The sequence below is a fragment of the Zosterops lateralis genome (genome assembly GCF_965231275.1).
Source record: "Zosterops lateralis genome assembly, chromosome: 3".
NCBI classification, from domain to species: Eukaryota; Metazoa; Chordata; class Aves; order Passeriformes; family Zosteropidae; genus Zosterops; species Zosterops lateralis.
This window is the reverse complement of record NC_139764.1, coordinates 42,275,738-42,288,354: the sequence shown is the minus strand read 5'-3', so window position 1 is coordinate 42,288,354 and position 12,617 is coordinate 42,275,738. Positions and strand designations below refer to the sequence as shown.

Sequence of the window (12,617 nt, the reverse complement as noted above, 5' to 3'; positions counted from 1 at the left end):
CCACCATCACCATGGATTGCTTCAACCACTTGGAAGAGATGTGCATCTGGCTTTTTCCTCAGAAACTTGCTGTTGATTCCTTCTTGCTGTTACCCTGCAGTAAAGTGTATCTTTCTTTATTTGAAGAGGTAGAGTGTGAATGGAAAATGCAAGGGAACTGAGGGGCTCCAGAACACTTGAGGAAGAAAACCCTCATGAGCCATTTAATCTATTGCATGTCCTCCTGCTGCGCCAAGATTGAAATTTGAACAGCTACTTTGCACCTCAGGAATCATCGTTCACATCTTGTCCAGTCATGACTAAGCCCTCTCTAGCCTTTGATTTTGTATTTTTGTACTAGATTATTACCTGGTGACCTTCGTTACGCTGGCCCAGGGGCAGGTAGCACAGCCTGTTTCAAATGAGCAATATTTCTCTGGTTGTTCTCTTGGAAAATGTTCCTAGAAAGGGGGCTCAGGTAACAGGTTCCTGATTCCACACTGAGCAGCAGGGCCTGCTTCCACCTAGACAGAAATAGCCTCCTCATCAGCTTATGCACAGGCATTAGGGTTGAACTGACTCTGAGAAAACATTTCTCCCATGTGACCCAGATATGCCAGGTAAAAACAAATAGAGGTTGGACTACAGGAGAGATGAATGCACACTATTGCCTTTAAAATATGTTCTAAAATAGACTATTTCTATTGCAGATATTCTTGCAAGATACTAATGCATTTTAGTAGCCCTGAGAAAAATTTTTCCCACTGCTTCATCAGAACTCAAGTGTTATGAAAACTTCCTTGATAACATTTCCATAAAGTAAAAAATACTTGCTAATATTAGACCTTTAAGATTTCTTGCCTGATAACCAGTTTCAAGGCAACTGAAGAGAAGTCTTTTATGATAATAATGACAGGGCCAAGTAACCCCCACTTTGGTAATTTTAACCTCTGGAACTCCTCTCTGAATTATGCAGAGCAATCCTAGTAGGTCACCACAAAATGAGATGGCTTTTTCCTTTAGTTTGCAGAACCTTCTGTTGACAAAATGCACACACATGCTTGACCCTCCTTCACAGCTGCTTTCCCTGAGAAAATGAGTCTACTAACTTGCTGCTCAGATTTCCATTCAGGCAACTCAGGCTGCACTTCAGTGAGGCATTGTTTGTCCAAGGCTCACTGGCAGCTTGTGTTGTTCCAGGCAGTATCTAAACTCACTCAAGGACAAAGACAACCGAGAGAGAAGATGAAATTTCTCACCTTTGACCCAAATTGAGCAGCGTATTTAAAAAACACACTGGCAGTCATCGTTGTCCTTGTGGGTAGGACACTGTATTCAAGCACAACAATTTACAGAAACAGCATTCATAGTAACATACCCAAAATGAAGCTGGCCATGACCCATTAATAACAGCCTGCAATAAAAAGCAACTGCAAAGCCTTCCTCTCTGGCTAAAAGAGATCCTGGTATTAGAATACTTCCTTGTACAAACACATATGACAGAGGTGCTATTTTTCCATAGCTTATCCAGAATTGCTCAATTGTTTAGACAATGATCTATTTTAGGACATGTGTATATGAGGGACAGACTTGCCTACAGCTTAAGTTCCCCCCTCCCTCAACAGGCTACATTATTCACTAAATTCTTCATTTGTTTTGTTTGTCTTTCAAATTAACAATTCAGAAGTAAAAGAAGACATTAGGAAAAAAGCCCCACATTTAACAATACACACAATCCTTCTCCTTTACTCCCCTCTGTCACGGTAGGAAAGACAAACGAGAAAACTGCAGAGAGCAATTTTAATGGAAATATCTCTCAAAAATGCTGCATGATGTGAGAGATGCTTTGTGGTGCAACTCTTACCCTCATCTTAAAAGCATAACATAATACAAATATTTCTTGGTAGTCCTGTCCTTAAAAATGTCAAGTATCACTGGAAACACTGATAGATGCTGCAGCTTATGAAGAAAGTATGGAAAATTAACATGGCAAAGCAAGTTTTACTATCAGTATTTGTAAAATTCTTCACAGAAGTACAACAATAGTGAAACTGTTTTAAAAACAGGATAGAGAAAGCAGCAGCTGATGCAATCTGTATTCAGCAGCACCTGTTTTTAAAGGGAAATTTAAGAAGAAAAAGTGTTAATACAGAAAGGCTCTAATAAACAAGACTGTTATCAAATATACAGGTGAACCCACTGGTAAGTGACACAAAATGGCCAGGCTTAGTGGAAATTTAAATTTCAGTAACAATTTATTCAAAGTATTCAAGAACAAAGTAATTTACATTAAACTTTTGTAGTGTTGATATTGTTTAAAATATGAAGCATTTAAATAAGTTAAGAGAGCAGGAGTAATAGTGTAATCATACAAAACCAGGCTGATACAGCCACTTAAAATTATAGTAATAAAATATAAAACAATTTTGTTTAAAAGTTATTTATATAAAACAATTTTTATGTTTAAGCAAACACACAATCAGTGTTACTGATTGTAGGGAATCAAACTGTTTAATGTTCAACCCGTTAAATACCTTAGTGCAGCAAGAGAACGTTTCAGGCAGCTGAAAACACATAGAAAACACGCGTGCCTGGCACTCAGAACTTTTCGTGGCCCAATGGCTTTAGTACTCAACTGACAGGCCTGCTAACCACAAACCTGGCTGGCTTCCAGAAGCAGCAAAATAAAGACTGGCAGGTAATGTCACTTTAACACTAATTTGTCCTGTATAGCACTGGAAGTTTAACTGGGAAATCATGAAAGCTTTTATGACATGTCCAGGAGCAGTCTTTACCTGTATTCCTAGCAGCATTCCACACAATTTTTACTTACTAGTGTGAGGATACGGAGGCCAGTTACATTTTAAATTCCATTTCAGAAAAGGCACACAGGAGTGTAACCACAGCTAGGCAAACCCTGAGCAAATTACCTTTCAAACAATGTTTCCAGCCTGGTTTATCTTTTTAAGAAACTTTCTGCTGTTTTACACAAGACAAGTATCAAGATGTTCATTTATTTTAGATTCCAAAACATCAGTCTCACAGACAGGACAACTGACTCTTCTATCCTGCCTCACAGGATTGCTGGGGCCTGCAGAGGACTGTGTAAATTCAGCTCTGGTTTTTGTAGCTGTAGTGACATCAGTACCCTCCTTTTTGATGAAATACTTTTCAAAGGCAGTTTTGTCGTCCTTTTTTGGCCATTGCTGCAGTGTATTAACACATTCTAAGCTTCTTTTCTCAGATGCACCCTGAGCTCTTGGGGTCTTCTCCAAACAAATTTGTTTTGGTGACCAGTTAGAGGATGGCACAGCCCTCTTGCCAGCTGGTGAGCCTAGGCTTGATGTTTCTTCAGCAACTCTAGCAACCCTAGCAGGCACCCCACAGTTGTTCTCATCATCTTCTGTACCAGCAGCAGAAGGTTTCGGAAACTCACGCTTTAAAGGTAAGTGGCTCCTCTCACCAGCACCGTTGGTATGAAGTGAAAAGATGCCACGATGGGGTAATTTTTCCAGTTTTATCTCATTTCTAGGGATTGGTACTGTCCTTACTGCTGGGTGATGCAGTGAGCTATGTCCCTCACTGTTTCCAGTGGAGCTGCTGGCATTTGTGTTTTTCTCTGAAAGTACACTGTTCCCTCCTCCAAGCCGATACCCCGTTCCACTAAAAGGAGTCAGGTCTTGCATACCATGCATTTGTGTCTTGCCTGCAAAATCAGATTAAAAAATAAATTAATAATTTTTTTCATTTAAAAATCATGGGCTTAGTATTTGAGCTGCTTCACAGAAAAAATAATGCTGCTTGAAAATAATGCATCAAACTAAACTAAAACTCTTCGTACACAATTCAGTTGAGGAGCAGCCTAGAAGTGCATACATAAACAGGCCCTGTTCTTGGCTAGGTAACACTAATATCTAAACCAAGCTTATGTAGTGTTTGGTCCATATTTGTTCAAGAAAATATCTGGACAAAAATCAGCTTGGAAAAGAAAAAAAAATTCATAAAATACCTTTGTTAGTTGACTTGAGGTGTGGTGGTTTTGCTGACTGAGTTTTCTGCTTGGACTTCTCTGAGAATTTCTCTGGCTCCTTCACTTTTGTGAATGTGCCCCCACAGGTCCTCTGATGTTCCTCCCACCAGAAGTCATGTGCAGAGGGTGCTCTGTTCATGGAGCGCTTCACATACCCAAAGTAAGGGGCTCTGCTCTGGCAGGGGCCATTGCACCGCCACCAGTGCTGGCGGTACAAGTTAATCTCATCATAAAAATTGTGATAGATCTATGTTAAAACAAACAAACAAACGCAAACAAAAAAAAACCACAAACAAAAAAACTCCAGTCATTCAGGAAGTTACAAATTTTATATCGCTAGCTCTAAAATTTTTTTTTAAAAAAAATCCATTTCCATTCAATTCCTTCCATTTCTGCTGTGATTTCTATATTAGCAGTGAAAAGAGCTGGACCTGAGTAAAATTCGATCAGCATTTAGCTACCATTAAAACAAAGCTTTAAAAAAAAGATAGGACATGTAGGAATATGTCCTGATTATCTTGTTTGAACTGCAGTAAAATCACTTTGGAAATCCATCTACAATTTCACCTAGAAGACAAACTGTTTAGAATGCATTGTAAACAATTCCAGTATTGTATTCTCCTTTCAGCTATTACCTTAATTGATCTTATTAAAAACATTCTTTTTAAAAATTAACATAAATATAATTTTGTTCTATTGACTTACATCTTGACTGCTTTTCACATGGAGCACTTCTGTCCCTGCTACCATTAAGTTGTTTCTAGTGTACCACAAAAGCCTAAAGAAAAATTCTTACAGAAAACATACTTGAAAGTTGTATGACTAACAACTCACCAGATCTTCCTCAACCTGTTCCCACCACCGTCCCTAACAAAGTAACTATGGAACTGGCACACACTTGGATGCAAATTTTTATTGGTGCCAACTGTGGAGTGTCTAACAAAGACATTACTTATTCCCCACTGGTCAAATAAAAGACCAAATCAGGAAGAAAGGATCATTCTTACTGTGACATTGGCTCCAGTCAAGAGGTTAATGCGACGCATGTGTTTGCAGAACTCCGGTCCGTGGGACTCACGGTCTTTGTAGTTGTGAGTAACAAAGAGCAGGGCATGGATCATTTCATGCAACAGGGTCTGAAATGATGCAACCATCAGATATTTGCTGAAAAGTACTGCATTTTCAGTTTCATGTTTTTGAAACTGAAGCTTCAAGTATGTTACTCTTATACATTGATTGTGGTACTGATCTTTTCTTTGATTATTCTCATATTCAGTCTGGGTCATAAAAACATAATACTTTGATCTATCAAATCTAATTACCCCTATTCCCACATCACTAAAATATGCTGCAGAAAATCACTACACTAAGCAGCATTCTAAAAAGGAGAAATAATCCTCAAACTTAAATCATGTCTTTACAGACATTGTCCCCTACACAACCCCCCAAAAAAGCCACTTTTGAGCAAGCTGAAACTCTACAGCATTTCTGTTCTTAGGCAAATCTGAATGTTCAGCCAGCTCAAGGCAGCAGCTCTGGCAGAGGCCCACAAAGCAACAAAAAGTCATGTTAAGTCATATTCTATATCCTTATTTTCTGCTGTTGGCCTTTTCAAAACTACAGTCCATGTCTGGTTTGAATATTAAAAAAATGATTTAGGAGTTAAGAACTTGGGGTGTTTTTTTTCTCTATATAAAGTCAATAAAATAAACAAGTGACTTCAGACTTCTACTTGGAGTTGCCCACTTAGAAACATAAAACTAAAGATTACCATGGCACTGCAACACAAACCACACAAACCTAACAGTAAAGCCACCACTATTTAATGATCTGTAAGTTACTGCCTGAAAGAATCCCAGTATGAAATCTAAAATGTTTGAATGAAGGGGGGGTGGGCACAATGCAACACTTTACATACAGGTTCATAACCCAGGTTCAAATACCTCCACAAGATCCTTCCGTGGCCGTAACTTCAGAAGCGGCTCACTGAGACGGATGGAACACAGCCCACTCCTTTCGTGGTATGAACAGATACCGGCAGAGCTGAGAGGAAAAACAGAAACAAAATATGAAAATCTGTTTGCTTCTGTAGCACAGGAAGAAAGTGGAGAATTTAAGTTAAAATGCCATCCCCCGTAAACACATGCTGGGTCACTCAGAACATGGAATAAAATCACTCTGAGTAGCTACCTGAAAAACCTGGCATTGTTAAGCAAAGGAAAAAAAAACCCATAAGTTCCTTAGAGTAGAAAAACCTGTTTTGAAGGCAGAAGAATGTTTCCTCGTGACAGACTGAAATACATTACACGGAGGCTGGAGATTCACGCAGCAAACACTGACTTAATTTCTGGTTGTTTCAATTTCACTCCCCACCCTTCATCAGCTTTTGACTCATACTGAACCTACACACACAGCCACTTCCGTGCACTAAGCCAGCAAACACCACTTTTTTTTGTCTGTGTTAGCCCTACTGAGTTAGTTCTCCATCAGTGCAATATCCAACTATTTCCAAATGTCTAAAGGATACTGCAGCCAGCAGAGGATTTGAGGCGGCAGAACTGCAGCCACCAGCAATTGGATCTGCTGCAGAACTGCAGCCTGCACTTCAAACATTTCTGGGCTTGTTTAACCTCAGATTTCTTCTATATTCCCCTCTCTATTCTAAATTTTTCTAACATACTATAATTAGTTCAATTTTGCCTTTCTGCCGTGCAGTAAAACTATCACAAAGACCGAGAACCAGAACAGCAGCACGGCTACAGGAGGTTTACACACACACACCATCTCAGACCAAGTGATTTATTCCCTTTTAACATCCATCCCTGCGGCTCGCCTGGGCCCGGGGATGCCACTGACGGCTGCCAGGGGCGAGGGAATGCCAGGCCAGGGGGACAACGCCGGGACATGGGAGCATCCCCCTCCCCGCCGCCTTCCCGGCCCTGGGGATCACTCCCACCCCCGGGACATGGCAGCCCCGGGAGCTCGGCCCCCCCCGGTGCCGCACCTGGTCATGCGGGGGCTCCAGGACACGGTGACGGCCTCCAGCTTTCCCCAGAAGAGCGTCTGGTTGAAGTGCACGAAGAGGGCGTGCACGTCGGGGCTGGGGTCCAGCAGCTCCCACGCCTCGTCCACCACCGACAGCGCCCGGGGGGAGGAGCGGGGCGGAGAGACATCGGGGCGCTTCGCTGCTGCTCCTGCCGCTGCTGCCGCCACCGCCGCCGCCTCTGCCGCTACCTTGTCCTGCTCTTCCCACTCCTTCTGCAGCCGGAGCGCCAACAAGAAATCCTGGTCCTCCTCCATCCCGAGCGCGGCTCCCGGCAAAGCCGCAATCCCAGCGCGCATGCGCAGCGCCGACCCGCGGGCTGCCCTGCCGCGTCCTTCCGAGTGCGCGCCCCGCAGCGCCCTCTCCTCTCCTCTCCTCTCCTCCCATCCCGGCCTTCCCTTCCCTTTCCTCCCTCCCCTTCCCTCCGCCCCCGCCCGGCGCGGCTCCAGCGCGTCACGGCTCCCGCTGCCGGGCGGCGGGGCGCAGGCGCGGTGTCTCCGGTGCCGGGGCCATGGCGCTGTCGCTGGGCGAGGGCGGCGGCGGGAGCCGGCTGCGGCGGCAGCTGGAGTCGGGCGGGTTCGCGGCGGGCGAGTACGTGAAGCAGCTGTCGCAGCAGTCGGACGGGGACCGGGACCTGCAGGAGCACCGGCAGCGCATCCAGGCGCTGAGCGAGGAGACGGCGCAGAGCCTGAAGCGCAACGTCTACCAAAACTACCGGCAGTTCATCGAGACGGCGCGGGAGATCAGCTACCTGGAGAGCGAGATGTACCAGCTCAGCCACATCCTCACCGAGCAGAAGGGCATCATGGAGGCCGTCACGCAGGCCCTGCTCCTCCAGGCCGACCGCGACGACCCCGCGCTGGGCGCCCGCCGCGCCGCCGCCGCCGACCCCTTCCTGCCGCTGTCGGGCAAGGAGGCGGCGGCCAGCGAGGAGGGCCGGCAGCGCACCCTCACCACCCTGCTGGAGAAGGTGGAGGGCTGCCGCGACCTGCTGCCCGAGAGCCCCGGCAAGTACCTGGTCTACAACGGCGACCTGGTGGAGTACGACGCGGACCACATGGCGCAGATCCAGCGGGTGCACGCCTTCCTGATGAACGACTGCCTGCTGGTGGCCACCGCCCTGCCCAGCCGCCGCGGCGCCTACCGCTACGACGCCCTCTACCCCCTCGACGGGCTGGCCGTGGTCAACGTCAAGGACAACCCGCCCATGAAGGACATGTTCAAGCTGCTCATGTTCCCCGAGAGCCGCATCTTCCAGGCCGAGAACGCCAAGATCAAGAAGGAGTGGCTGGAGGTGCTGGAGGAGGCCAAGCGCAGCCGCGCCCTCAGCGAGAAGCGGCGCCTGGAGCAGGAGGCCCTGCCCCGGCCGCCCCCGGCGCCCCCCGAATCCACCAACCCCTTCGACGGGGAGGAGGACGAGGAGGAGGACGAGCCCTCCGCCGAGGAGGAGGCGGTCGACCTCTCGCTGGAGTGGATCCAGGAGCTGCCCGAGGACCTGGACGTGTGCATCGCCCAGCGGGACTTCGAGGGCGCGGTGGACCTCCTGGATAAACTGAACGAGTACCTGGCGGACAAGCCGGCCAGCCAGCCCGTGAAGGAGCTGCGGGCCAGGGTGGACGAGCGCGTCCGGCAGCTGACGGACGTTCTGGTGTTCGAGCTGTCCCCGGACCGCTCTCTGCGAGGGGGCCCGCGGGCCACCCGCCGGGCCGTGTCCCAGCTCATCCGCCTGGGACAGTCCACCAAGGCCTGCGAGCTGTTCCTGAAGAACCGCGCGGCCGCCGTGCAGACCGCCATCCGCCAGCTGCGCATCGAGGGCGCCACGCTGCTCTACATCCACAAGCTCTGCCACGTCTTCTTCACCAGCCTCCTGGAGACCGCCCGCGAGTTCGAGACCGACTTCGCCGGCAACAACGGCTGCTACTCGGCCTTCGTCGTCTGGGCCCGCTCCTCCATGAGGATGTTTGTAGATGCCTTCAGTAAACAAGTGTTTGATAGCAAAGAGAGTTTGTCAACTGCGGCAGAGTGTGTCAAGGTAAGACAGCCCAAAGAGGGGGGTGGTGGTGCACAATAGCTGAAACAAAGGCTTCAAAGCTTAAATTCTTTTTTCTGACTTTAGTTTAGTTGTTGACTCGTGTATGGGCCTCTAGAGAGGTTTCCTGCTTTGAAAGGTTAATATTCATTCGAGGTTTGTTTGGGGTTTTTTTCAGTTTAACAGAGGAAAGCCTTAAGGTTATAATACAAGTCAAGGAAAACCCTGTCTTTATCAGGAATGTAAAATGTATTGATTCTTAATTTGCCTTTAACTAGTAGGAGGTCCTAAAATTTACATAAGCTACACCTGAATTATAAGTACTTCAAAATTTTATCTTTGTTTTCTAAAGCTGTCCTTAGCTACATTTTCATACTATTTTTGCAAGACTAACTTTCTCAGGTTATGCTTTCTTTCAGCTGCTAATTGGGAGGAGGAAAAAAAGAAAAAGCTTATGTGTGAGTGGGTTATAGTGTAATTGTCCAGAGTATTTTTGACAGCCAGGGTGTATCTTTCAGTTATTAATTTCTCATTAATGAGATTCTTAAAGCACGAGAAATAATATGGAAAACACTTCTCAGTTTTCTGAGATCAATTTGATAAATGTGTAAGTTGTAAAGGGAACTTGCACAGTAATAACATCCTTTGCTTTTCTTTGTTATCCCAGGTAGCTAAAGAGCACTGCAAGCAGCTGAGCGAGATTGGACTGGATCTCACCTTCATCATTCACGCCCTCCTGGTAAAGGACATCAAAGGTGCTTTACAGAGCTACAAGGACATCATCATCGAGGCCACCAAGCACCGCAACTCCGAGGAGATGTGGAGAAAGATGAACCTGATGACTCCAGAGGCGCTGGGGAAGCTCAGGGAGGAGATGAGGAGCTGTGGGGTGGGCAATTTTGACCAATACACGGGTGATGACTGCTGGGTCAACCTCAGTTACACTGTAGTAGCTTTCACTAAGCAGACTATGGCCTTCTTGGAGGAAGCATTAAAGCTTTACTTTCCAGAGCTGCATATGGTTCTTCTGGAGAGTCTCGTGGAAATCATCCTGGTGGCTGTCCAGCATGTCGATTACAGCTTGCGGTGTGAACAGGACCCTGAGAAAAAAGCGTTCATTAGGCAGAACGCCTCTTTCCTGTATGAAACTGTCCTTCCTGTTGTGGAAAAAAGGTTTGAGGAAGGAGTTGGAAAGCCAGCCAAGCAGCTGCAGGATCTGAGAAATGCCTCAAGGCTGATGCGTGTAAATCCAGAAAGTACCACCTCCGTGGTGTGAAGTGACCCTAACTGTTCCTGGGAACAAGGTGGCAGCACTTGCTGAAGATGTTGTACATTGAACAGATGAACTGAACAGGGGGTTTCTGAGTCCTTGAAAGATGCAGAAGTCTTACCTGTTGCATTCCAGAAGCTGAGGACTTTGAATCAATGCCTGCAAGCGTGCAATGCTTTACTTGGTGGAGGGGGTGTAGGGAAGTGAGAAGGTGGAGGTCCTTGGACAGCATATCCTGTACGAAGGAATTGTGTAGTATTTGTGACTTGGGAAATAACTGTAATACACAAATTTTGGCCAGTTGTTTGTGAAAGTCTTACATACTTATACAGCACATGGCAGGAAAAGATCATTCTCATCATGTCACTGCAGCAATTCTTTAAGGCAGTGTTCTGGTAGGAGGGGAAGTGCTGAAGCACTCCCAGGGTGTGGTATTCAGGGAGGCACATCCACTGCCCAGATGTGACTCAGCACTGCAGATAAATTGCATGGATTTGCACAGTGTGATTTTTGTGGTAGCAGTGTAGACTTTTCTTTAACATTGAGATTATCTTCATTCACAGGCAAGCTGAAATAAAAATGGTTTTAGTATAGGTTCTGGTGTTTGGGTGAAGGGGCTTCTGTTTAATAAGCTGACCTGTCAGCCTAAATTATAGCTGTCTGAAAACAAACCTGTTGTCAGAACCATTTGTTCCCTTCGAGAGAAGTGAGAATAAATTGCTTCCCTTCCTCTTTGTGTTACTCTTCCATGTTTTCTCATGGATCTAATTGGGGTCATGTCCATTTAGCACTGTTGCTTGAGGTGCTGTCACAAATGCATTATGGGCTGTCATCTCCTGGTTGGAGCTATAATGAAGAGGCATAAATGCTCTTGAGACATGCAGGGCAGGGAAAGGGACTGAAGGGACTGTTTCATTTGGGAGAAATGCAATGCTAGTTTTGCTGTACAGAAGCAGCACCTGGTGAAGAGATTGTGAGGCTTTTTGTAAGAGATATGACCTTTGAAGTATACACTGTCTCCTGCAAGGGCTAGCATCATTTCCTGTAATACAGCAGTAAGCAAGAAGAGCTGTCTTTTTTGCAGGAATCACAAGGATTTGGTTGGCAATTTTAATGTTGATGGGGAAAGTTTAGATAAATGCTCTTCTGTTTGGATTGAATGGTGTTGGCTGTCTCGTGCAATATATATCTGTGAAAATAAAATAAGCCAATTCTTGTGTCAAGGCTGGTTTTAGAAAGCTGTCAGCTTCAAGTTCTTCTGCTTCTGTGCAAACTTCCTTAGTTGCGAGAAAACCGTGTTACAGCTAAGGAACCTTGTGTTAGTCCCTCAAAAAGTGTCCTTAACTGGAATAACTAAATATCCTATTCCTGTAATGCTTTCAAATTAAAGCCTTTGCAGTTTGTATCATAGTTCTGAATGCCTTGTGACTGCCTGAACAAACAAAAGGTATCGTTAGTAAGACATTCTGTGCAATTGTTATACTAAAGCTTCCTAATTTCTCCCTATTTTCATAGTGCTAGTTGACTGCAGTTTTCACTTCAGTGGCGGGGTTTTTGTTCTCTTGCTCTTTGGATGCTTTTTGAACTGTCAGATTTTGCAAAGCATCCTATTGTCTCTTGCTTTTCAGTGTTTGGGCCTTTGGCTAGCAACTCACAAAAAAAGTCATACAAAATGTTTTTAAAGGGTAACTTGTTGCTCCCAGAATACATTGATTGAAAACCAGTGAAATAGCTCTACTTTTATTGTAAGGGACAGTGAGAGTTAGAATTTGTGTAACATGTTCTGTCAAAGAGAGAATGAGTCCTGTTGGTGTTATTTCAGTAGTGAACAATTTTTGATATCAGAACCTAGTGAGGTATAGCAAAGTAATATTATCTCTGTCATCTGTTTAAAGTGGGAAGGATGTCAACCTAATCTGAGAAATACTTTCAAATGAATTATAAATGAGAGCTCTCTGTGGTGTGGATATTTCGGAGGAGAGGGAGAAGAGATGGCTTTTTTTTCTGTGAACACAGGTGTATTTCTTTTTTTTTTTTTTTTTTTTTTTTTTTTTTTTTAACAGCAGAAGAAAGAAGAATAAATACAGATGAGCCTTACCTTTGTGTGTGTTTGTGTGTTTGCAAGAGAAGGTTAGATCTGGAGCTCTATACTAATTACTGTGATGATTGGGGATTTTATACAAAAAGCTGAATTGTAGTTTCCCAATTCTCAAGCATTAACATGAGGCTGAAAAGGAGGAAAGCCCTGTTCATGCTTCTGTTGTGA

General features: G+C 45.1%; 2 protein-coding genes across 2 annotated transcripts; one reads left to right on the top strand and one right to left on the bottom strand.

Annotated features, from left to right (window-relative positions):
* Positions 1 to 1,850: 1,850 nt before the first annotated feature.
* SPRTN (SprT-like N-terminal domain) lies at positions 1,851 to 7,412 on the bottom strand. The gene is made up of 5 exons (XM_083858576.1): positions 7,014 to 7,412; positions 5,953 to 6,052; positions 5,017 to 5,145; positions 3,989 to 4,256; positions 1,851 to 3,685 (listed from the first exon to the last, which is right to left on the bottom strand). Exons 1-5 carry the CDS (start codon positions 7,349 to 7,351, stop codon positions 2,964 to 2,966), a joined length of 1,557 nt encoding a protein of 518 aa, XP_083714702.1. The 5' UTR covers positions 7,352 to 7,412; the 3' UTR covers positions 1,851 to 2,963.
* Positions 7,413 to 7,563: 151 nt separating this feature from the next.
* On the top strand, positions 7,564 to 12,404 carry EXOC8 (exocyst complex component 8; the record flags this gene model as incomplete). Its single annotated transcript, XM_083856865.1, has 2 exons — positions 7,564 to 9,084; positions 9,749 to 12,404. 2 exons carry the CDS (start codon positions 7,564 to 7,566, stop codon positions 10,355 to 10,357), a joined length of 2,130 nt encoding a protein of 709 aa, XP_083712991.1. The 3' UTR covers positions 10,358 to 12,404.
* Between the last annotated feature and the right edge of the window lie 213 nt (positions 12,405 to 12,617).